We start from the raw sequence: 27,360 nt of genomic DNA, 5'->3' as shown, positions 1-27,360 counted from the left end.
CACAGGAGTAACAAACCCTTCCTCCTTTTTAAAGGAAGAAGGAAAGGGTCCACGGCTCTTTGAGAAGTGGAGTCTAGGAATTAAATAGCACCACAAACACACTCCCCTGCAAAGTTGCTGTTGATGGGGAAAACCCAAAAGATTAGTCCTTGTTGTATAAAACACACTTCTTGGAATCTTCAGTTTCTCTGCATGCCTTTGTAATATAAATGGCATTAGTGACTGGCATTCTTTCAAAAATTCTCACACTGCTAATCAAACCTGGTGCTTTTACAAAAACACTCAAGATGAAAAAAATGTCAGAAACGCTGAGTTGCCTAGTGGAGGGCAGGAAGGTCCTGAAAATGATAGGCTCCTTCATAAATTAACAGCTTAAACTTGAAATTATCATCATCTCTGTTATGCAGTGACATCATCATCAGTCCCCTCTTTCCCATCCTTTACTGGGGCTGGGATGTTGCAGTAACTGTTACTATCTCTCTCAAGCAGTACTACTCTCCTACCTTCTTTGACTGTTGGGCCTGCCTATAGCAGGTCTTGTCTCACCAAGTCCATCCATCTTTTTGCTGAATGCTCTCATTTCCTCTCACCTTCTTCCTGTCTAGCCCAATTATTTTAGTGTGACAGGAGTTTGAGATCTCCGTAGTGAACTCAGTTGTGAATGCCCCCTTTGTCTGTGTACACTGGTATTAGAAAGCTTATTCTCTGCTCATCTGGGATACGCCTTTCTCTCCATACTGCTATCTGAACACTCTGGAGCCATTTCTTCCCCTAACTCGCCCAACATGTTAATCATATCTGTTGTGACCTCTACTGAGCCTGCTGCTTTCCCTGACCTCATTTCCCTTAGTGCTTTTTATTTTTTTATTTTGTCTAGGGTGGGCTGTTCTTCCTCTTTTTATCATAGGCTGTATGTAGGGTAATACAGCTTCTGTGGGGTTTTCTTCATTCAGAAGCTGCATGAAGTTGATGTCCTGTGCATCGGTGAGCAGTTTGCTGCTGACAACCATTATGAAGGGTGTCTGGTGACTCTCTTTATCTTTTTGTCTTTTGTCTTTGCCTTGTAACCTATGATATCTGCTGAGTCACTTTCCAGAAGTTAGTAGAGTGCCTTTGATGCCTTCTCTTTGTTATTGCAACCGCAGCAGCACTGCAGTTGATGCCTAAAGTGGTTGGTCTGTACTTCTCTTCCCCCAATAGACACCACTTACAGTCGGGTGTGTGCTGCTGCTCATGACTCCATTCAGTTATGGGGGCGACTGAGGTAGAAATACTAGGCATGTTTTTGGCAGATGGAAATAACCCCCACAGAAACATAGGGAGACCATGTAAGCTCTATGCAGATGTTGGTCTGAGGCCTTGACTCATTGCAAAAGATTTATCAAGAGCCAGTTTTGGTAGTCCCAGCTCATTAAGTCCTAGCAGGAAAAGATAAGACTTCTCCCAGGTCCAATGGTGTTACTTACAAGGGAGTTTCACTTAGCTGTGTTTGATAAGTTGGTTGTGATGTCGTGTAACCTGACAATGTGTAATTCAATTGTGAAGCGTTAATCATATATCAATGTGGTATCTCACACCCATAAGGTGTGCATTAAATGTACAGCCTAATTGGTCAGCTAGGCAAAGTGCTCCAATATGGCTTCAGATTCCCACTGAATAATCAGTGCTACCATTAGTCATTTTGACAAATTCGGAGCCTTGTCACTGACAAGTTAATAATTTTATTTCTTGCACTACTTATCGTTCAAATGACATAGTGAGTGGGATTTATTTAAAGACAGTGTTAATCATGACAACATTTTACCTGCCACCTCACAGTAAATGTAGACCCAAGTACATTATTTCATTATATTAGGATGTTGAAGAGCATTTTTCAATGTTACTCCCTAATGATTTGTAGAGTGCCAGGCTGTAGAAGGGTGAGCAGGCATTTATCTAGACTGCAAAGACTAGAAAAGGTACATCATCTCTTTAGACATCTAGGGACAGATGAAAATTATTTTTAACTGTTATTACTGTGTTTTATGAGTTGTATTTGGGTCAGGATGTATCTTTGATCAAAAACATCTTGTCCAGTTTCCTTTTCTGGTTTATTTTGGATCATTAATGTTTCCTGCTGATGTAATTATATTCCTGTCTATTTGTTTGTAAGATAGGTTCATAGGTAAGTACTAGGCTATCTGCCCAAGGGCATTTATAAGCCTAGCCAGAATGTGTTGGCTTTCGCCACCCCCTTAGATTAGTTCCCTGTGCCTCTGTCCAGCAGAGCCATCAGTTCCCTGTGTCACTGTCCAGCAGAGCCATTAGTTCCCTGCACCACTGTCCAGCAGAGCCAGTGCAATGATCCCCGGGGTAAATTTTCTGTTTCCCATCCACCCGTTAAGGTTTCTCTTGAAGAGTGTTAGTGAGGGGCTCTGCCTGATGTATATTGGAATCCTTTTCCAAAGCATGGGGAGTCTCTCGGATAGGAATCTATCCCTCCAGCATGTCCTATTTATCATTGTGGTGAGGTTTATATCTCTAGAGTGTGTGGCTCTCTGGGATTTGTTTTTTTTTAGGTGGAGCATGTCCATCAATTCTGGGTTGGACATGGCCTTGTATGTCAGGCAGAGATCACCTCTGAGTAAGCGGTATGCAACTGAGTACAGCTGGAGTTTCTTGAGTCGGGCTGCATAGGGCATCTGTTTGAGGCCGGTAATCCTCTTGGTGAGGTACTTTTGTGGCCTTTCCATCCGTTGCAGGTGTCTTGTAAGGTACATCCCAAATGGGGCGTTGTATTCTATGATGGGTCTAATGAGTGATGAGTAGAGAGGTACAATAACCTCTTTTGCTCTAGATGCGAACCCTTTTGTGATTAGGTGGGCCACATAGAAGGATTTTCTAACCACCTTGGCAATATGATTATCAAAGAAGAGATTACTATCTACTTGGGTCCCCAGATCCCTTATAACATTTTCTGTATTTAGGGGACTACCACCTATGTGGTAGTTCGCGCGTATTTTGTTTTTTTCCCAAGGGGATGACTATGCACTTTTTGGCATTTAGCTTGAGGCCATGATTTTGACACCAGGTATCCATCTCAGTGAGACCCATCTGAAGGGTGTCTGAATCAGCCGGAGAATCATTTTTGGCCCCTAGTTTGCAGTCGTCTGCGAACTTGGTCAGCCATAGTCCTCCTATGCTTGCCTGTACCTCTGAGAAGTATATACCGAACAGGAGGTGTCCTAGGACTGAGCCCTGGGGGACTCGACTTGTAACCGGTTTAGAGTTGGACATAGAGCGTGCAACTCTCACCATGTGGTTTCTAGCCATGAGCCAGTTGGCAACCCATCTCGTAACGTAGGGGTTCATGTTCAAGCTGGTGAGCTTGTCTATAATACTAGAATGGGGAATGGTGTTGAAAGCCTTTGCGAGGTCTAGGTAGGCTGTGTGGACCTCCTTTCCCTCGTCTAATGCCTTGGTAACCGTCTCAAAGAAGTCCTTCAGGTTTAGGAGGCATGATTTGCCCTTAACAAAACCAAACTGGGTAGGGTCCAAGGTTTGGAGGTTCCCAATGTCTCTGTTAATGAGTTCCATGATGATGCGTTCCATAGCCTTGCAGACCAGGCTAGTCAGGCTTATAGGGCGATAGTTCCCGGGGTCTGTTGTGGCTCCACCTTTGTGGAGTGGGATAACTGTTGCTGTGCGCCACTCTATGGGTACGTAGCCTGTAGAGAGGCTGAGTTTGAACAGTGTGTTTAGGTGAGGGTTTAGTTCATTTTGGAGCTCTTGTAAGACACAGCCTGGGACCCCGTCCGGTCCCATTGAAGCTGTGTTTTTGGCTTTGGATAGAGCTGTTTTAACCTGTGCATTGGTGATTGATGGGGCCCTACATTCTTCTGGTATGCTTATGGGCCCTTTAGGGGGTGAGAGGGGGGTGACGTTTGCACTAAACCTGTCTGCCAGAATGTTTGCAATATCAGTCGGTTCAGTGTATTTTGTGCCATTCTGCACTAACTCAGAGCAGATCTGAGAGTTTCCACTTAGGTTCTTGACATAGCTAAAGAACGCTTTGTGGTTATCTTTGGAGTCATTGGCAATTTTTCTTTCGAAACTAGCCTTGGATGATTTAATGAGGGATCATAGTTTCTTGCTAATACTGATCAGGGATGTCGTTCCTTCTTGGGAATTTACTCTTTTCTGTACTAGTTTCCTCCTTCTGTTGTATAGCTTGTTTATGGCAGGGGTCCACCAGACTGGTTTCCTTTTCTTGGAGGAGTGAGTCTTGGTTTTACTTGGGGATAGCACGATCCATGCATTCCTGCAGATGCTCATAGAGTGCCTTTGTAAAGGTTTCAGCAGCTTGGACAGCATTGTCCTTTAGCATGGGGGCTGTGAACCTTTCCACCTCGGTCTTAAGTAACGTGAAGGTTGCTTTTGAAAAGTTTTTCATGGTGGTTTCCTTGATTGGGGGTGGGGGCGGAATGTGGATATCCAGAGTGATTAGTCTATGGTCTGATCTAACCAGTGAGGGGCTGACCTCCGGTGTGGAACACCGGTCGCCCATGTTGGTGATGACCAGGTCCAATATGTTGTTCCCCCTGGTGGGGGTGTTGACCAGTTGATCCAGGGCGTTCGAGTTTATAAATTCTAGGAAGCGTTGGGCAAGGGAGTTAGTACTTGAGTAGTTCACCCAGTTTATGTTTGGGTAATTGAAATCACCCAGTATTAAGGTGATTGGTAGGACTAATAAAGAATAGAAATGTCACTTGAATGTATAGGTATTTCTTAGGTGCATCTCCTACAGAATTATATAATCACCAGTACTTAGTTAAAATATGAAGTATAATGTACAAGCACAGGCTGTGTAGCTGACCTCCTTAACCAATCCGGATCTTCTGGAATTTCAGAAGGTTGAATACTTGTTATAAAAATAAAGTGAAACTGGACTTCATTAAAGGGCTTAAGGCTAAACTAGTTTTCATGTGGGAGACCAAGTTGTGTGGTAAGGACACAAAATGCCTCCTGCATGAATGAGTAAGCCAATTTTTTTCACAGTAGTAGCACAAATAAAAAGATTTTAGTATCATTTTTGATATATCTCTAGTGTTTCATTTGTAGGTATTAAGACCTATTTCACAAGGCAGAAGATGCAGGCACATAGCTGCTAAAGAGGAAATCAAGGAATCTTATGCTAGATATTTGTGTTTCCTAATAATGCCTCACCTTTTTATATCTTTTAGAAAATCATTAAATTGTTTTGATACAAATATCTTCTGTTAGTGGCAGGATGGTGATAGGGTAGTGTGAACATCACTATCAACACAGTACTACATGTGGCCAACCCACAAATATACCCATAGGATGAGAGTAGGTGGGTGCTTCAGCAGTGGATTTATTCAATCAGGCTGTGTTATAGTTACTATGCCATACAGCATAGGATTACACATACCTAAAGAAGTACACAGGCAAAGTAGCAGAACAGATTTGTGGTTAGTTCCCAAAGAATACAGTGGTGACATTCTACAGGTCAGAATAATGCCAGTACAGGCTGGTATGGCTGAGATGATTGTCCTTCAAGAAGGAGTTCAGAAACAATATTCTGGATGCCCATTTTAGTGGGAAAGTACTCTTGGCCTGGTCACTCAAGAATCAGTGGATGATGTTCTTAGAAAGAAAACATTACTACTGCTGTTTAGTACTTTTTCTCCCTGGCCCTTCCCCTTCTCCCTCTTTTAGAACAAGAAAATTCAAAATTGTAGAAAGTCTCCTCACCATCAAAAGAAAGCAGTCATTTGTGACATGGTCTTGACCCCCAAATGCCAACCAAGGCTCCCAACAACATGACAATACTGGCCTGTATAATAAAAAAATGAAATTTGCTGACGCTGCCTGTCTGTGAGAGAGAAGTTCTCCAAGTTTACATCACTTGTTGAACCATCACATGGGACTGTAAGCTTGAGATGTGGTCATCTTGAGCCACATACTAGACGTGATAGTTCCTCTCCCAGAAATGAATGCTTACACTAACAGAACAAGTGGTCCCACTGGAATGCTTGGGATTCAATCAAGCTTTACTGTTGAAAGGAGTTAAGATAGTTTCCCCTTCTTCAGAACAACCCTGGCGCTTTTACTCCTGACTGCTGCACCTGCTCCTAGTTCAGAGGAGAACAAAATGGTGTCCATCTGATACTGGACCTGTGTGGCTTTTAGGCAAATTACATTTGGTTCCAGATAGTGGTCCTTCTTCATTCTGCTCACTGCTGCAAACAAGGGGGAGATAAAAGTAAATGCATTCTCTGTCGCAGTGCAAAGGAGAATATTATATGCATTTTCACTGCTTCAAGTCTGAATCTCAAAGTTTAAAGAAAGAAGACCAGAATTAAATTTGTCATATTTCGGTGGCCAAAATGGATACAGTTTCAATACCTCCAATGTCTGGTAGTACAGGAAGAACTTCTGGTCCTAGTCCCATATCCCTTGTGCACACTATATATGGATGGTATTGTTGGCTATGAGAGATCTTGGTTAGAACTCAGAAGTTTTGACCTTAGCACCCTGTGTGAGGGAGGGTACAGCTCTAGGTCCAGGCTCAGACCCTTCTGCTTCTTCTAGCCTTTATAACAGCTATGGGTTTTAGGGTGCCATTTGCATATGTCAGGTTGTCAGTTTTGCAGTGGATTGTGAGATGTCAGTGATTTCTATGTCAGCATGCACACTAGTTTTTTCTTGGTATATAATCCTTTTCACTGGGTCTTGGAGTGGATAACAGTTTCCACCAGCCTGTCAGTGTGCTTCCTTTTCCTGTATCTGACCCTGCTTTGCTAGCAGGGTGTGTGTGGGGAGGGGGGATCACTTTAGCCTCCCATACAGTCCAAGGATTGTGGTTCTTGCTGGAGATTGTACCTTAAGTCAAACAGTTGAAGCTTTGTGCAGTCTCCTTACCCCTGATGCCTTATAAAAAATAAGATACTTCTGGAGCTACTTCTTATTTGAATAGACAAGCAATCCATTGTGTCATATCTTTAAAAATAAAAAAGGCAAGGAGACATGAGGTAATGTCTTCTGTGCAGGGAGGCAATTCCTTTCTAGCTGTGGGCTGTAGACAGGCTGAAGTTCCTATCCCAGTAAAGTGAATAAGTAAGAGAACTCTCTGAGTTTGTCCAATATCCCTCTCCAGGAGCTGGGGATTCAGACACTGTCTGGTCTGGTCTTGATATAACAGAAGCAGAGAACTCTAGACAGTGGTCTTTTTGCAGCTTGGAAGAGAGCAGCCCTTCTTCATTCTGCTCACTGCTGCAAGCAAGGGGGAGATAAAAGTAAATGCCTTCTCTGTCACAGTGCAAAGGAGAATATTATATGCATTTTCACTGCTTCAATTCCTAATCTCAAAGTTTAAAGAAAGAATACCAGAATTACATTTGTCATATTTCGGTGGCCAAAATGGATGCAGTTTCAATACCTCCGATGTCTGGTAGTACAGGAAGAACTTCTGGTCCTAGCCATGGATGTTCACAATAGTCGTTATGATAATCAATCCATCTCAAGGCCTACCAACTGATTTTAGATCCTCTAATTTAATCAGATGTCCTGCAGAGGTTTCAGAAGAGATTGAGCTGCCAGAATACCTTGTACTTAGTAAGACTATGTCTCCAATTATATCATATGTGTGTGTGTGTGTGGGTGTGTGTGTATATATCCTAGCATATAAACACTCCCACAACACTACAAATATGCTCTTACTTAGCCCTTACTGTAACCCTAAAACACAAATGATCATACACACAAACACACAATCCTAACCTTAAATGCCTAAACTTTCTATATATCCATTAACTGTGGCATTAACAAAAATCCCCCACTTACCTGCCACTGACTACAGCCCTCCATTCAGTAAATACAGAGCTCAAATAACAGTGTGTACATGACAGTGCAACTACTCAACCACTTTACCAAGCACAGCATGTGTCAAAAAAATTACATTCAATCACCTCAAAGGAATCTGTGTGTGTGTGTGTGTGTGTGTGTGTGTGTGTGTGTGTGTGTGTGTGTGTGTGTGTGTGTGTATTTTATATATTTAAAAATAATGTGGGTCTGATACATCTGGTTGAATGTCTCTTTTAACAAAAGTGTGCTTTCACTGGAAAACTCCTTGAGTGCATGCATTATCAAAAGTACTGTTAATCATATGCTGCATTCATTGAATAGGGGAAGATGGGTTGTGTCAGGTGTGAGTTTCTGCTGTTAATACTGAAAGCTTTGGATACGACAAAAGTTTCAGCATTAGAAGTCAGCAGTGGGTATGCAAGTGTTTGTTGCATAGGGTTTAAGAAAGGGCTAGGTAAGGGGATAGATTTAGTGTTGCGTGTGTGTGTAGAAGGATGTGGTGCCTTTCTAAGTGGATTGTGCAGTGATACCATTACTAAAAGGGTTTGTGTAAGGTAAGGTGTTGAGTTAAGGGCAGGGCCAGGGTTAGGGTTTACATGTGTTACATTCATGTGTGCATTGGGTTTGTTAAAAAAACAAACTCATAATAGACTAACTTCTGAGTTCATTAAATTGTGATTTTGTATTCTCTGTAAGAGATTTTAGAAACATGTTGCCTCTTTAGTCACTGTAGTATAACCAATGCATTGCGTATAGTATGACAAAGTATACTTCAGGATTAGCTTTATTTCCAGATGATATGTGAAGAAAAGGATATATCAGTGTTGGGGAATATTTTAGACAATTTCAAGTCTTTTCAGAATATAAAATAAATGAAGATAAAACAAAGGCTATAGCAGTAAACTATGTACCCATGCAAGGATTGGCACAGCAGTATGCATATTTATGAGGACACGATAAGATAAATATTTAGGTGTATGGGTTGAAAAGGATTCTGTTGTGGCAGCTATGGATATGTGGGAAGAGGTTAAATAAAATATAACACAAAAACTGAGAAGCTGGAAGGTCTTGTTTAATGCTTCTAGTCTCTCTAATTTTATCTATAGTATTTTTATCAAGCAGAGGAGAAGATTTGGACCGTAATTAATAAAGAGTTGGAGAAATTTATTTTTGATGGGCAAGTAGGCACAAGTTAAGTGGGATAAGTTTATTCTGTCCATAGAACAAGGTGGTTTATGATTACCTCATTTGAAGGAAATTTTTAGAGCTATGCAATTATATATAAAACACAAGCAGAATGTTGTTAGTCAAAGTGGAAAGAGTTGATGATGAAATGGGGCGGTTGAAAAGTAAGGAGAAATTAGGATCTTGAATGGAGGTCCTTAAAGAGAATAACAACCACACAGAATGTTATATTCGTAAAGCAGCAGAAAGCATTGTAAGAAAGAACTAAGCCAGTGGGGGAAATGGAGAAACAAGGTTTTAGCAGTAAGGATTATTCTAAGTAGGGTTATAGAAATTAGATATGTAGGGGCTGTAATTTACTGGAGAAAATTAGCAAAGGAACTAAAATTTTAGGAACAAATAACTAGAGAGGGGAAAGATAACAGAGTGGGCGAAGGCTAAGCAGAAGTTTGGACTGCAAATTATAGATTACCTTCTCTACTAAGGATTGGTAACAAGAGTATAGGCAAAGAGAAAGGGACAAGTAATTGTAAAATGAAAGAACAGCTCTGGTAGTGCTTTCTGCTTCAGTGTAGAACAAAGGTTGCTGTTAAAAAAGAGAAAAAGGGATTATTTAAAAAAGTAATGTAAAATATTGCATAACTGTAAGAATTATAAGAATCGATCAGATGAGGTTAGAAAATATTAGGAAGAGAGAATGGAAAGGCAAGCATACAAAGGAGCTAAGGGAGGACATCCCAGAAGGTTTATGCTTTTTGCTTGGAAATGTTTGCATAGGTAGTTTTATACCCCAAGTAGACTTCAGAGAATTTTTCCTCATGAAGATAGCGAGTGCTGGAGGTGTGATGGAAATGAGAGGGAAATTGGGAATGTATTTTTTTGGGAGTGTAATGAGTTGGAAGAATTTAAAAATCCCTTACAGAATAATTACGTGGACTTGTAGGGGGAGTAAATGGTTGTAACTAAGGAAATATTGTTTTAAATGGGGTATATGATCTGAATTGCCCTGACATACTAAGACTTTACTATGTTTACCAGAAAATAGAAATCAAAACCTGAACCAACTGTAACTGAAGTACTAAATATTGTAAAGAAGATAAAAGAATTGGAAGTGGGATCTTTAGAAACCTGAAGGAGCAAATTACATAGAATGGCATGGAATTTGTGGGAACAGCATATACAGAGTATTGTACAGGAGGAGGAGTGAAATTTAGGGGAAGGAATTAAGCAATTTATGTAGTAATGGAGTGGATGAAAATTGTTAAAATGTACTATGCATGAAATAAAGGAAATATTAATATGTCTTTCTTTTTTTTTTTTACTATATATGGACCTATGTCACTTAAAAAAGTTATGTTTAATAAAGATGTCTAAAAAAGTATTCTCCAGGATTGTTGCAAAAACCTTAAATCAGTTATACCACATTCAAGTTATTAGGTATTTGGAGTAGCTGAAGATGGTTTTACTATTAAGAATTTCTCTACCACTGGAATAGTTGTGAGCTGATGATCCTTTGCCACACTGGCATTCATTAACTTAGTGGCACACATGTTATTAAAAATTTATGGAAAGCTGGATTAGCGTTAGAAGAGATCTGCTTGAATGTGTGAGAAAATAAACTTCAGTCTTCACAGCATCAAATAGGAAAGCGCATCTCTGGTATAATATTTGCAAAGTCCAAGATTGTAGTATTTAAGAGAAATCCCCATACTCTGAGGAACACTATTCTCAGAGGTCCCTAGCCCCAATATCACATAGTAATTTCTTTAATTAGTGTAAGTCTTAGTCCATTTTGTCACCTGAACCTATGCTATTTCCCAGTTTCAATTAGCAGAAGTTAAGTAGGATCCATACACCCAAATTTGTCTCCATTATTTCAGTGATTTTGGCAGAATATTAAGGTGACTACATGGACCTGTATGCCAGGGTCTGCGCTATTAATCCATAAAGAGCCTTATTGCTACTTCTGCTGCCCCGACTCTTGATGTCTCTTGTATTAGAGCTGTGTATGTAGTGCCTTCTGCTGCATTTCCTGTGGTCTATGGCTTCATTGCTTTTTATTTTGTATATATTAAAAGGAACCACTCATGCAGGGTGCTGTGCAGTCCTTGGGTCACATAATTAGATCTCTTGCCCCTAACCTGTGCTCAAGTACTCTGGTCTGTTTTGGGCATTATTTGCTGCCTACACTGCAGTATGCAAGCAGTTAAAAAAGGGTACAAAAGTGATGCTCACCCCTGTCAAAAAAGGTTAAAATAAAGTAAGAAACTCAAAATCAGTAGCAACACCCACCTAACCTGAACTGAAACACTAAATGTGGAGGTGTGTCTATATTCATTAAGGATATCCACACCTCCAGGCTAGTTGCTCAGCATAATGCATCCGAGATTATCCAAGTGCAACTAACTCTGGGCAAGACTGCAATCCAAATTGTAACTTGCTACAGATCCCCCACCATGCCCCAGGATTCCCACTCCTCATTTCTTGATACACTGGAAAATATTAGGGTACAACCCAACACCCTAATAATGGGTGATTTCAACTACCCCACCATTAACTGGGAAAACTACTCAACATTTTCTGGAATTCATAAATTCCAACGCCTTGGATCAACTTATCCACACCCCCACCAGGGGCAGCAATATCCTAGACCTGGTCATTACCAACATGGGCGACCAGTGTTCCACACTAGAGGTCAGTTCCACGTTGGTCAGACCACAAGCTAATCAGCCTAGACATCGACATCCTGCCCCACCCCCCACCCCCCCATTAGGGAAACCACCATAAAAAATTTCTCCAAAGGCAACTTCACGCTTCTTAAGTCAGAAGTGGCAAACTTCACGACATCCATGCAGATGAACAATAGAGGTACGACTGCTGAATCCTACACAAATGCACTTTTTAAGCAATTACATGAGTGCATGGATCATGATATCCCTGACAGAACCAAGATGCTATCCTCCAAAAAAGGAAGCCAATATGGTGGTCCCCTGCCATAAACAAACTCTACAACAGAAGAAAGAAACTGTTGCAAAAAAGAGTAAGATCCCATGACTGGAAAAACTCCCTGGTCAGCCTCAGTAATAAGCTGAGATCCCTCAAAAAATCCTCCAAAGCTAGGTATGAAAACAAAATTGCCACTGATTCTAAAGACCACCACAAAGTATTCTATAGTATGTCAAGAATCTCAATGGCAACACTCTGATCTGCTCTGAGTTACAGCACAATGGCACTAAATATACAGAACCAACTGATATTGCCAACATCGTAGCAGATAGGTTCAGTGCTAACTTTACCCCCTACCCCCTCACCCCCTAAAGGGTCCATCTCTATACCAGAAGAATGCAAAGTTCCTGTAATCACGGCTGCACAGGTAAAAAACATACCCTCCAAAGCCAAGAACACAGCATCCATGGGACCTGACAATATCCCAGGCTGCGTTCTGCATGAACTACAGAATGAACTGGCACCCTACCTAAGCACCATGTTTAATCATAGCCTCACCTCAGGCTTTGTGCCCAGTGAATGGCACACAGCGACAGTTATCCCACTCCACAAAGTGGGAGCCACCACAGACCCCGGAAACTACAGCCCCATTAGCCTAACAAGCCTGGTCTGCAAGGCCATGGAACGTATCATTATGGAACTTATAAACAAAGACATTGGTAATCTCCAAACTCTGGACCCCGCCCAGTTTGGGTTTGTAAAAGGCAGCTCATGTCTCCTAAACCTGATTGACTTCTTTGAAGCAGTCACCAAAGCCATAGACGAGGGTAAGGTGGTTCACACAGCCTATCTAGATCTTGCCAAGGCTTTTGACACCATCCCCCACTCTGGAATTATAGATAAACTCACTAAACTAGGTATAAATCCCTATGTCACAAGATGGATTGCCAACTGGCTCAATGACGGAACCCACACTGCAAAAGTAGCAGAATCCAAATCTGACTTCAGACCAGTGACAAGTGGTGTACCACAGGGTTCAGTCCTGGGTCCTCTCCTGTTTGGTATCTACTTTTCTAAAGAACAGGCTAACACACAAGGTCTTTGGCTAATGAAGTTCACAGATGACTGCAAACTAGGAGCCATAATTGAAACTCCTAATGATGTGGACATCCTGCAAAAGGGCCTCACTGAGACAGATGCCTGGTGTCAAAGCCATGTCCTCAAGCTCAGTGCCAAAAAGTGCATTGTCATCCCTTTTGGCAAAAACTCTGTATCCATGAGCTACCACATAGGTGGTAGTCTACTTAACACTGAAAGTGTGATAAAGAGACCTTGGGACACAGGTGGACAGTAGTCTCTCCTTTGATGATCACATTAGGAAATCCTTCTACGTAGCACACCTCATCACAAAAGGTTTCTCATCCAGGAAAAAAGAGGTCATTGTTCCCCTCTACTTGTCACTCATTAGACCCATTAAAGAGTACAATGCCCCTTTTGGTATGTACCTCACAAGACATCTACAACGACTGGAAAGGCTGCAGAAATACCTCACAAAGAGGATTACCAGCCTCAAACAGATGCCCTACACAGGCTGTCTCAAAAAACTCCAGCTTTACTCCGTCGCATATCGCCTACTCAGAGGCTATCTCTGCCTAACATACAAAGCTATGTCAAACCCAGAGCTGTTGGACATGCTCCACTTAAAGAAATCCTAATCCCTTCAAGCTACACGCTCTGGGGACCTAAATCTTGTCACCACAATAAACAGAACATGATGGAGGGATAGATTCCTGTCCCAGAGACTTCCCATACTCTGAAACAAACTACCTATCTATGTCAAACAAAGCTCCTCATTAGCACTCTTCAAGAAAAATCTTGATGATTGGATGGAAAATAGGAAATTTACCCCGGGATCACTTCTGTGGTTCTGCTAGACAGGGGTACAGGAAAATAATTTTCTTGGGTGGCGAAAGCCAGAGTACCTTTTTGGCTAGCCTTGTATAGGCCCTAGGGCTGATAGCCTAGTACCTACCTATGAACCTACCTATGAACCTATGCACAAACACTGTTCTAAAGTGCATGTACTAGTCTGGAAATCTTCACATTTTTGTGTTACTTTGTGTTTAGTAGTAGTAAAACAGGGCAACAAAGTATGTTTTCCATGTCAATCCTTATTTTTTTGCCATGGCTGTAGATGTATTATGGAAAACAAAGCCACAGACAAAAGTGAAGACAGAGAGATATATATGAAGATCAAGGTTACTTTGTTAGAGGAAGATGCTCCTTTCCCAAGTAGATTGATTAGTAAGATCTTACCATTTTTGTTTTAGGTACATCTTTGGCAAAACTCTAGTCCCAGAAGTCAAAGGGGCTCCACAACCAATCATCCATATGATATGGACTCCTGTTCCTGAAACAGTAACCCTTCCAGCAGGGGAACAGAAAAAATCTTGGATGCTCCTAACTGCTCTAGCAGAATCTGAAGAGGATGTGAAAGTGCGTTATTCTGAAGGGATGTCCAAGATAGAGTCTGGACAGCTTAGATCATCACATGAAGATGCCTGGGCAAAGTTCTGGCAGGGAAGTTACATTAAAGTAAAAGGTCCTGCACAGCTGAGCCAGGCAGTGCATGGCTGTATGTACTATCTCTTGAGTTCACTTCCTCCATTGCAATCAGAAGACTTCTTGTTCAATGGAATTAGCCCTGGAGGATTAGCCAATGGTAAAAGAGGAGAGGATTACTGGGGTCACGTCTTCTGGGATCAGGTAGGTCAGGCTTTTTACTTCTTCACTGACTATAGTATCAATCTTTTTTCACCCAGAGTTTGTTTGGAAGAAATTGCACCTCTAACAGTTTGTGGGAAAGTGGCAAAGTGACCTTGCACACTATGTTCTTTATATTTTATTTATTTATTTATTTTATTTTATTTTACATTTGTTAACCAGGTTTGTCCGACTGAACTAAGTAGACCTTCAGCGGAGGCCTAGGGAGAAAAGCTCCACATGTTCTACAGATTATAATTTATAAAAGTAAGTAAACAATCAACAACTGGTTTACAGAAAATATTCAAAGCAACATATACATAAAAAAACAAGGATTTACTACAGTTGTTGTTGTTTGTCTTTCGGCTTTTCCCGGTTAGGGGTCGCCACAGCGGAACTCCGGTCCCCTAATGATTGGCAATAGATTTTTACGAACGCCAAGGTGCCAGCTCGACATTCAACCTTCAACGAAGGCACAACCATTTATGCATGTCTTTTGAATGCCCACCCAAACACGGGGAGGACATGCAGACTCCACACAGAAGGCACTCCCCGCACTCCAGCCGAGAATCGAACGGGAGAACCTCTTGCTGTGAGGCAACAACACTACCGCTGCACCACCGCGGATAAACTACTCATTATGTCTGTCAGATTTAGAATCCTGCATCATTTAGAAGGACTAACAATAGTTTTGTCTCCAGATGTAAAATCTTACATTATGTAGATAAGAATTATGTAATGTGCTTAGGATAGAGAAGTTAATGTGAGAAAAGGTCTAGAGAGTTAGAGAAAGTTACATAGGCTGGGAGCAGATAGAGTTGTGCAGTTAGGATTGATAAGCTGTTTAAGGCAGGTGGGTACAGAGACAGGTCCATTGACTTAACAGGTATTCTTTAGTGGTTAGCTTGAATTGACTAAGTTGCTTGAGTGACCTAATCTCTAGCGGAAGTTTGTTCCATGCCTTGGAAGGATTATAGCTGTAGAGAATACATCCTTTCTTAGTTTTAGGTTTGTGGATTTGTAGCAGATCTAGGTTAGAGCTTTGGAGGGATCAAGCAGGTGAATAGTGAAAGATGACAGATGATAGGGCAGGACAGTAAGAAGGCTGATAAAGGATGGAGTGGATGATCTGGAGTTGAGAGAGAAGAAGCTGGTGAGGTAGTTCAAGCCAGTTAAGGTGTTTGAGTGAGAGACAGTGATATGACTTGTAAGTCTGATGTGCTGCAAATTTGGCTATCTTGTTGTAGGTAGATTCGATTCAAGTTTGGCAAGGAGTGTAGAGTTGAGGCAAGTAAGAATTTGAGAGCCATAAAATAGACTGAGTAGGAGGTAGGCATAAGAGAGAGTTACTTTAGCTTCACTGGTGAAAAACATTTTGTTGCGGTAGAGAAGCCCTACTTTCTGATGAGTTTTCTTGATACAGTTGTTTATGTGTAGATTGAATTTAAGTTGATTGTCAATGATGACACCAAGGAGTTTAGTGCTAGTTTCCACCTCGCTCTGTGTGTTATTGAGGGACAGGATTGTGAAAGTGGATTTAATGTGGTTGTAGTTTTTAGGAAGAAAAAGCAGTAGCGAATTGCAAGATTTGGTGCATGTTTCATGTTAAGTAGAATTCTGGATGCCCCCTTACAGTCGAAGTGTTGTTTGGTCCTCTTGGTTTTCACCCCAAGATGGGTGGGGGTGTTGGACAATATAAACATAAGTTTTAGTTTTATTTTTTACATTTGCCTCCTTTCAAGGTATAGACAGACATTCCTCCTCGGCAAGGAGGCTCACAACACAAACAGATTGCATTACTCATGGGAGAGCCAACAGCCAGTACCTCCCTTCAGAAGTGGTCTAGGGTTTTTTATTCGCACTGTTTCTAGTACCAAGAATTTATCTCTCCTCAACACTTATTTGGACATTCCAAAGTTCAAAATGTTAACATTACAACAGCTTTTGCCCTGGATCTAAAAATCTCATGTTCTCATTGTCCATAGTTGCAGGAAGTAGGGAAGTACTGAGCTGAAATTTTAATTTATCAGTTCTCTCTCTTGCTTTGCCCTTTTATTTATCTACTGCCAGAGTGTTCACAAAGGTTCTGGGCTCAGTGATTGCCTTTTCAGGATGGAAGGAATACAAATTATTCCTTATTTGGACAATTGCCTGATTATTGCACAAGACAAGGACAAGCTTCTTCAGCATCTATGGTATGATCAAATGTCTCACAGTCCCCTGACTGCCAGGACACAGTCAAGGACAGCCCTGCCTATCATGGCATCTTCCTGCGCTTGTGATCCCAATGCCAAATGCCAAATTGCATATGAGGAAACTTCAATCATATATCAAAACAACACACAACACCAGGACACTAGACACTGTCATTCAAATAATACCTTGCCATTCAGAAGAATTTTTGTGTGGGCTCAGGAATGTCACCAAGGGACTCTCTAACTCTCGACCGAAGGCGAGTCAGATTCTAAGACGAGACACGGATGCCTCGGACAAGGCTTGGGAGCACACAATGGGGGGATGGTGCAAGACACGTGGCCTGGCCCAGACTTGTATTTGGCATATCAACCTGAAGGAGATGTTAGCAAGCACAATTTGCATTAATGGCTTTCAGGATTTACTTCACCCAGGGCAGGTGTTGAAGCAAGGGGGAACTCATTCGTACCCTCTTTGCAGACAAGCGATGATTTTGTGGGAGACAGCTCTCAGTTACAACCTCAATCTTCAGGCAAGATTCCTACCAGGAGCACAGAACTCCTTAGCAGATGTATTGAGCAGACAAATAGTGGATCCCCACGAGTGGAAATTGGATCCTCAGGTATTTCAAAAGTTGACAGTGTCATGGGGAACTCCAGACATAGATCTGTTCGCTTCCCCACTAAATTACCAGTTGCCAAAGTTTTGCACAAAAAGGTTTCATCCCACAGCTTGGAAGGTGGACGCTCTGTCATTCAGTTGGAACAATCTTCATGTATATGCCTTTCCACCTCTACCTCTTCTGGCCAAGGTTCTCTTGAAGGCCAGACAAGACAAGCCATCCATGATCCTGATAGCATGGCCTCGACAACACTGGTACCCACTACTGAGGAGTTTGGTCCGAGAGCCTCCATGGCCTCTGCCTTTGATTCCACACCTTTTGTCTCAGGAGGGCAATCACTTTCTCAATGTCAGAATTCAGTCTCTGCATCTAACAGCCTGGCATATTCTGTTTTAGATTCTGGAGGTTCTCAGCTTCCACAACAAGTTTTGAATGTTATTTTGGAGGCCAGGAGGCCTCGTACAAGGAAAGTTTATTCTGATAAATGGAGGAGATTTTTTATTTGGAGCAAAGGGAAGGACTTTGATGTTTCCAAGCCTAATTTGAGTGCTTCCTTACAATATCTTACTGAGTTATTAGACAAAGGTTTGTCCTTCTCCTCCATAAAGGTTCATGCTGCAGCCATTTCGGCTAATTATGACTGTGACCCTCCTTTATTCTCTCATCCTTTGTTTAAGCAGTTTCTCAGAGGGGCAAAGAACATAAGACCCCCACGTAGAGCTCCTGCTCCTGCTTGGGATCTCAATTTTGTGTTGGAAAAGCTTACTGTACAACCTTTTGAGCCTGCGGCTATGGCCGAGTTAAAGTATTTGTCATGGAAAACTGCTTTTTTGTTGGCCATTACTTCTGCAAGAAGGGTTTCTGAATTACAGGCCCTTATGGCAGTGGAGCCTTTCTTGATTTTTCATAAGGATAGGGTATCTTTGCGTACTAATCCTTCCTTTATGCCTAAAGTGGTTTCTAGTGTGGCCTTAAACCAAACTATTCATTTACCTACTTTTTATGCAAATCCTCAAAATAAAGGGGAGAAGATTTTGCATACTTTGGATATTCACAGGCAGTTGCGTTATTATTTGAGCAGAACCAAGGAGTTCAGACAGTCTCAGCAGTTGTTTGTTTCTTTTGCTTTGGCTTCACAGGGTAAGCCTGTTTCAAAACAAACTATTTCTAAATGGATTGGGTTTTGTATTTCTTTTTGTTATTCCCAGCATGGTAAGGAGATTCCGGCTGGGATTAGACCTCATTCCACTAGAGCTACTGCAACTTCTAGTGCCTTTCTAAGGGGGGTAGCTACAAAGGATATTTTGGAAGCAGCCACTTGGAGTTCAGTACATACTTTTTCTAAACATTACCACCTTCCTCTTTATTCTAAGTCTAGGGCTGGATTTGCCACTGCAATTTTACAGGGCATTCTAGCAGCTCCTAATGCTTTATGATTTTTCCAACCTCCCTTTCCCGTTGCTTTGGGATTCTACCCATAAGTAAGGACTGCAGCAATGTGAGATGAAGAACATAGTACAGTTTTGTACCTACCATAAATGTAGATGTTCGAAGATCCACATTGCTGCAGTCCAATTTTCCCTCCCTCCTTCCCCTCTGTAGCTTAGCATGGTTATATGGTTTGGGTGATGGCTGTAGTTGGGCATATCTTTTGGGAAGGTACTCTGTTTTGGCTGTGGCCTTTCTTTTAGGGCCTTCTGACATCTGGGGCAAGAAAAGACTGAGGATATGACGTCGGTCATGCGCTTTTATACCCTGACGCTCTGATGTCAGGGCTGTGCTCCCATGACCGACGTCAGCCTAATACTTTGGTATTCGGGCCGACCGAGGACAGCGGACTACCCATAAGTAAGGACTGCAGCAATGTGGATCTTCGAACATCTACATTTATGGTAGGTACAAAACTGTACTTTTTGTCGCCTCACAGCAAGAGGTTCTCCGGTTCAGTCCTCAGCTGGGGTGCCTACTGTGCGGAGTCTGCATGTCCTCCCTGTGGTTGCGTGGGTTCCTCCCACATCCCAAAGACATGCTGTAGGTGGATTGGACACTCTAAGTTGGCCCTAGGTGTGCTTGTGTGTGCCTTCCATGGAAGGTTGGGTGCCGGGCTGGCAACTCGACACCGTAAAACTCTACTGCCAATCTTGAGCGGACAGGTGATCCACTGTGGCGGCCCCTAACCGAGAAAAGCCAAAAGAAGAAGTGAAGTTGTTGAAAAGTAGTGAACCAAGGATGGAACCCTGAGGGACACTCATTTTAACTGGGAGAGGAGGGGAGAATGCAGATTGCCACTTCACTGCTTGAAATCTGTCAGTGAGGTAGCTGGGAAACCATGCAACAGTACCAGGGGAGAAGTTAAGGTTGGTTAGTTTGTGCAGAAGGAGAGGGTGAGAGATGGTGTGAAAAGCTTTAGATAGATCTAAGAATAGGCAGGAGACAAGTTTGTTGTTATCTCTGGCAAGGGCTATAGTATTAAGGAATGCTAGTAGGGCAGTAGTAGTACTATGCTTTGGTCTAAAGCCATGTTGAGTAGGTGTAAGCAGATTTTCAGAGAGTAGGTAGTCCATAACTTGTTTATGCATGCATTTTTCTAGAACTTTAGAGAGAGGAGAGAGGATGGCAATTGGTCTAAAATTAGTGATGTCTGAGGAGTTACCTCCTTTATGTATTGGTAGAGTGAGGAATTGTTTCCATATGGAAAGGACTTTGGACTCTGAAATGGAGTGGTTGGTTTAAGATAGATACAGGGAGAGCAAGAGAGTCAGCAGCTAACTTAAGGAAAATGGAAGGAATGTTGTCAGTAGAAGCTGAGCAAGGTTTGAGTTTAGAAAGTAGGGATTTGATGTAGCTAGTGGGTACAGGTGTGAGGGAAAAAGAATTTGATGAGAGTATAGTGGGATTTGATAGGGAGTGGTTAGAAATATTATTAAAGGTAGATGAATTGGCACTGGGGTTAAATAGTTTGGATATAGAGTCAATAAAATATGTGTTGAAGGTGGAGGCAGTAACTTTGGGAGTGTTATCAGGACAAGGATTGGGGGAGCAGGTCCTACCAGGATGTAGTATGTGCTTTAGGAAATTCCAAAATTTTAGGGGGTTAGATGTTAAGGCTGAGGGTGAATTATCGTAGAAGTCTCTTTTATCTTTATTAATATGCTTTTTGGTCTGATTTCTAAGTTCTTTGTATTTTAGCAAGTCTGCAGGGAGCTTTGTTTTGGTCCATGTTTTCCATGCTCTGTCTCTATTTTTCATTAGAATGGGAGTGGAATTTGATAGTCATGGAGATATATTAGATTTATTATGGACTGTGCGAAGTGGGGTAAGTGAGTCAAGAATCCTGAGAAAGGTGGAGTTGAAAGACAGGACAACATCATCAAGGGGAGCTGGGTAAGGAAATTCCAGTTAACTTTAGAGAGAAGAGATCATGATCATGTCTTACAAAGACTATATACCACCTCTCATTGTATACGTTTTTTAACAGTGTCTGCTATAGTTAGTACACCAACACCTATGCAAATGGTTTCAGTTAGAAAACCTAAAACTTCTGATAGTAATAATAGGTCAAAACAGTTTACATATGTTAGCATACTGAGCCATGTGTTTTGCCATATCTGCATTAGGCATATCAGTTGTCACAATAACTTGTTTTGGAGTGCTGACAGTAATTTCACTTTTCTACTATTTACTGGTGCCTGATTGTGCATCTTGTCTCATTAAGACAGTTAAGTATCATAAGGGCATAGTAATAGGTACTTTCTAGGTTACTAAGGATCTTAAAAAGCCTAGTCTTTCATTACCATGGTAGGTTTTAGCCCTTGTATTTTGCTTACAAATAAGCCAGAAACAAGTAGAACAATGATATGTTGGGACATATCTGTCTTGGCATCGAACCTCAGGACAGTATTCAGTGCACTCATATAGCATTACAGAGTAATACAACAAAAGGCAAAATCACTGAGTGCATCAGAACCAAGATTTCCACATTTGCTATAAACTCAGTTTTACTGAGGGTTAACTTTTCAGAACCATTTGTGTCAAGCCATTCAATTCTACATTTCTTACCATTAACTGTATTTTGGTGTTTCATCCTGGTCCATTAGCATTAGTCACATGGTTAAATGCAGCTCTTTTTTTTGTTGTTGTTGAAATAGCAGAGGGATACATAGACATATTCCTGGGGGATTCAATAAACTCTGTGTAGGCTTCATGCTAAGCGTACATGGAGTTTATGCATTTGCACAGTGAACAGCAGCTGTAATTGCATATGCATGCTGCGCACCGCATTTAAATGTAAACAAGAGTGGTTTCATGGCCAGCAACAGTGTTGCTAGCCAGAAAACCATATAAAGCAACACGGACAGCAGCAGACATATAAACCTTTTTACCTACAGGCAATCTAGGTATGTGGGATTGTGCAGAAAGCCACAATGACCGTAAGGTGTATTCATAAAGCAATGTATATAGTTCCAACACATTACATGAAAGTGTGCACAGAGTATTGTGGAAACCTGTGTGACAATGTGAGATATTGTCTGCTATGCCAGGAGAAGTAAGGCAGTGCATGTATAACATATCACAGCATAGCTAGGTGGAGTTTTATAAAGAGTTATATATCATGTGTATGTCAAACTGATTTGTACAGATGCTTGAGCTGGAAATGTATTTATAAAGCTGCTTGTGTTACAGATGTACTAACAGCAGTTCCTGCTGGACAGAAAAGAAATACACCTGTATGTCAGACTGTATTTTAACTGTTGAAATTATTATATTATAACTTTGAAAAATAGTCCAAAATTAAATTCCCTGTTTAGGTCATAAAGATTGTATCTTACAGTTCTGATTGCAGCCAGAGATGAAATGTATGTGAAAACCAGGACTAGGAATCCTACTGTATTGTTCTTAGGTGTGAACTAATTGCTTCCCTGAAGGGTGGAAATTTTGAAATGGTTTTATAGTTTCCAGATGCTATAACACATCTCAGCAAAGCTCTGTCTGTGTGCATTGTAACAACCATATGCTAGATTGTGGTTCATTTTCTAGTAAAGGTGGGTGGTGTGGGAACCAGAGTCAGATGGCCAGATGTATGTGATGTAATTCTGTAATCCAGCACTGAAATGATTTTTGAATACTAGATGAGACAGAAGTCTCAGGACAGTCTGTTTTTGAAACCTGTCAAACAAGGAAGACCACTCACCTACTTCATCTTGCCTTGCTTTATTAAGCAAGTAGGAAATAGTAATTCTTTAGATCACTCAGGAAAATATAGTGAGATTAGTTAATAGTAATTCCTTAGATCACTCAGGAAAATATAGTGAGATTAATTAAATACTGTTTTTATGTATCTGTGTGAATCTATTCCATCTCTGTTATTTTTAATATTTCCTGTGATTGAAACTCTGGTGTTTATTGTAAATGGATATTTAGTATTTTTGTGTTCCTTTATTCTTTATTATTAAATATAAAATATATAAAAACGTTTCATTGTGGCTACTCCTTTAGAGAATATTTTAACCTTTAATAGTACTTATATTTATTTGGTGACACTGTGGTCACTCCTAAAAGCCTTGCTGCACACTACCATTTGTATTAGTATTAATTTTACTCCGTATAATTCGGTACACTTGTAAGAGCCTTAGAGTAGTTGGCTGGTGGCAGTATAACAAACTTGTAGTCTGGGCAAAGGTAGTAGAGTTTGTAAATCTGTGCCAGCCTTTCCCAGGCGTGTGTGTGTGTGTGTGTGTGTGTGTGTGTGTGTGTGTGTGTGTGTGTGTGTGTGTGTGTGTGTGTGTGTGTCTATGTGAAAATCAAATCTCAAAGAATGTATGTGTCTGCTACTTGAAGCAGGGACACAGAGCACTGATTTCACTGAGTGGGTGGTGGAGGATTTGGCTTGTAACAGTCAGCTGAGGACTCAACTGTACAGCTGTGCCAGTGAGGGGTCTTATTGAGGGCCTGGAAGGAGTGAGGGAAACCCAGCCCCCAGACTGTGTGTGTTCCCTATGTGCTCTTAAGGGAAATTGTGCTTGGCACAGACAGCTGCATCTGAAAATGCTGTGTATCTATTTTTGTTCCAAGTGAACATCCCTTTCTGGTGTCAGTGGTGAGGATTAAGGCTCCTTGATTACTGACCAGAGGAGGGGCATCACAACTTGTTTCAGGCATACTGAATAAATGTTGTGTAAATGATCAGTAAGGGTACATAGATTACATTACAAATAATCGGGAGATGTGTGCATTGAAAAGGGACATACAAATGAATTGTAGGAATAAATACAGGAAGAGAACGGGTGAAACATGGTAATGTACAAGAGATGAGGGCATGTCAATGAAGACAGTGGCAGCATGAACACTAATCACATATCAACATGATACAATGTGGACTGCCCACTGCACAGTTGTATATCATGTGACTGTCACATGAGGTAACATATCAGTGGAGAAGATTTTTTGTGATTTAAGCATCCTGACATGAACAATGGAGAGGACATATATCAAGAATGCCATATGCAATAGGGGTTTAGCTGCATATTGTGAAGCTTTGCAAAATGAGTTGCCTGAATATGAATGTAACTTCAGCACAGGTCTCAACCAAGCGGGACACATAGTAACATGCTAATGGACAACAGTAGACAGAAGCATGCACAGTTATAGACAATATCAGAATAATACCACCAGTAATCCCATGTCTTTGACATAACATCTGTGATTGTGAGTGTTCATAGATTGTTCTGCAAGAACACACTTGCATAGCTACTATGATTTATCAGCAATCTCTGAGGGGAATCAAGCATACCTTCCTCAAAATTTAACATCTGCCAGAGATGTTAGGAGGGACACTGTCACACCTTTATTTGCAATTACAAGCAATCCTGGCTAGTTGACAGGGTTGCATGCCATATATATGTCACAATCCACACTGTCATGAGTGTAACCTATGCCATCAATGTCGATCAGCTATGCATTTACTGTGTGCATCACATGTATCACACATGCATCTTCTATAATACCTTGATGGGGGCTCAGCACAATCAACTAGTAATGTGTATGCATCAAAAAGAATACTTTGGTATGGCCAGTATAATGTGTGGGAGGTCAATGTACCAGATGTTACACTTGAATAACTCATCCCCGGAAGGATGTGTTTAGAGGTGCTGGAAAAAGAGTGCATTGTACTCAGTTATTTGTGTGATGAGGGGAGTAGTCACCACTGTGGGCACATGCTGATGGACATTCTGCATATCATCTACCTGAGTACACAGGACACATACCAATTTGTCTGCTCATGGGGGTGTGCTGTCTATTTTATAAGTATAATTAGGTTGTGTATTTTCTTTTAGAACGTAGCAAATGCCCCCATGATTTTTGTTCATCTCCTGTGTTCCCAAGGCTGTGGCAGCAATCCTTTGTGTGTTGATACTGTCTGTATTGTACTAATACCACACTTGGATTCAACGATTGTCCACAATCTGCAATCCTCCAAATGTCTGTTTGAACAAAGGATGTGTCATTCTTGACATCTGAGACTTAAATCATGAAAAGAAATACAGTCAGAGTGCATTTTACACAGGATGAAATAATCACTGTATGCTATAACAAGATGTTCAGAGGAGGGTTGGCTATAGCTGTGGACTCACATTATTCTAAAATTGTCACCATAGTGATTGTTGAATGTGCACACAGTTGACTGTAGTGAGAACAGAACCCTTACTTAACTATTTACTGAGCACAGTACTTAAAACAAGCACAAAAACACAATTCTGTCTTTCGTAGTGTTGGCAAATACTTTATAGTTGATGACATAAGCAGAGTCTGGTGAGAAGAGGATGGTAATAGCAGTGTCCCACATGCAGGTGTAAAATGCTCGCTTGAATGTCAACCAACTGATATAAACACACACACACACACACACACACACACACACACACACACACACACACACCAGTTAACTGCAGTGAGAACAGAACCCCGTCATAAGTACATTGACTACAGAGCTCAGTATTTAGATTAAGCGCAACAGTACAAGTCAGACTTTTACAATGCTGCAGGACAGTTTATAGTGGATGACATCATCACTGGATGTTTGAGAGAATATGTTGGGAGGCCTGAATGAAATGGTTGAGCAGGCATGTACAGCTGTCAAAATATTGGTACTCCATGGGATTGTACTAATGACTGCAAGATACACAGTCATGCTGCTCTGACTGGACACAAGCGCGCACACACACACACACACACACACACACACACACACACACACACACACACAATTTAACTGCAGTGAGAACAGAACCCCATCATAAGTACACTGACTACAGAGCTCAGTATTTAAATTAAGCGCTACGGTACAAGCCAGACTTTTACAATGCTGCAGGACAGTTTATAGTGGATGGCATCATCACTGGATGTTTGAGAGAAGATGTTGGGAGGCCTGAATGAAATGGATGTGTAGGCATGTACAGATGTCAAAATATTGGTACTCCATGGGATTGTACTGATGACTGTAAGATACACAGTCATGCTGCTCTGACTGGACACACACACACACACACACACACGCACGCGCGTGCTTGCGTGCACACACACACACACACACACACACACACACACACACACACACACACACACACACACACACACACACACACACTAATACCGGTTTACTGTAGTGAGATTAGAACCGCTAATTAAGTACACCAACTAGAGAACTCAGTACTTAATGCAAGTGCCGCTGCACAGGTCTGACTTTTATAATGCTGCAGGACAATTTATAGTGGATGACAACAGCTCTAGATGTTTTAGATAAGATGTTGGCAGGCCTGAATGAAATGTGTGTGTAGACATGTACAGCTGTCAAAATATTGGTACTGCATGAGATTGTACTGATGACTGCAGAATACACAGTTATCTAGTCCTCAACTGCAGGAATGTTATCACTATCCCTTTACCCCACTGGCTGTTGACGTGCTTGACATCATCTCCTACAGACCATAAAAGAGAGCATTCTCTCCATACAGTGTAAGACTGCACTAATGGTACTGTGTATGACCCTATTCACAAAGCCTGGCAACTCCTGGCAGGTGATAAATTCCCCACCTCTGCCACTGCTCCTGGATGGTACCACAACACAAGCTGCTGGGGTAGTGCTATCTGATATGGAGAACCCAGGTAGTGCAAGGGAAGTAGAGGTAGTACTACCAAGTTGTGTCCCAGATGTGCTGGGCATCGGTGCAGGAGCAGGTGCAGTGGGGGCAGGCTGAGCCATGGGGGTTGGCCTATCTCCCTGTGCTGTAAAGCATTTTGTGATTTGTCAAAGATGGATTATATGGAACCATTTTCACCACACACACAAAAATAAAAAAAGAGAGATAGGGGTTGGGGTAAGAGAAGAAAAGAGATAATTAGTAACATCATATGAGACATACAATGTATTATCACAATAGTAAAGTATTTATCTCTACTTTTACATTTAAGTATACTTCTTAACAACTACAAACTATAAGTAATGATTGCTCAAAGAAATCCATACAATGTGCATGTATTGCAAATATGCTTGGTCAAATTATACCGATTAAGTTACCAGCAGGGCATTTATGCCACTTCGGCTGAAGTAAAATTAAATTATGCAATATTTTTAAAGGATTTTACTATATATTTGTTACTTGCCGTATTTTAACCCACAACATCTGGCTACAGTATTAGACTTGACTCCTTCACTTGACTTGTGCTACAGACTAAGGCATTCATGCTTGCTTTTACAGTTAGGATATGCATAATTTGCTACTACTGTA

At 41.3% G+C, this 27,360-nt stretch overlaps 1 protein-coding gene across 1 annotated transcript in view; it reads left to right on the top strand.

The window, feature by feature from the left end:
- PGGHG (protein-glucosylgalactosylhydroxylysine glucosidase) overlaps positions 1-27,360 on the top strand; it is a 471,557-nt gene that overhangs the window by 77,639 nt on the left and 366,558 nt on the right. The window contains exon 4 of the mRNA XM_044082889.1: positions 14,328-14,763. Coding sequence (XP_043938824.1) covers positions 14,328-14,763 — 436 coding nt within the window. The remainder of the gene's footprint in view (positions 1-14,327; positions 14,764-27,360) is intronic.

The sequence above is a fragment of the Protopterus annectens genome, chromosome 9.part0, assembly GCF_019279795.1.
Source record: "Protopterus annectens isolate FY-2018-M chromosome 9.part0, PAN1.0, whole genome shotgun sequence".
Taxonomy (NCBI): Eukaryota; Metazoa; Chordata; order Ceratodontiformes; family Protopteridae; genus Protopterus; species Protopterus annectens.
Note: the sequence above shows the minus strand (reverse complement) of the source record. Positions and strands in the feature narration are given on the sequence as shown.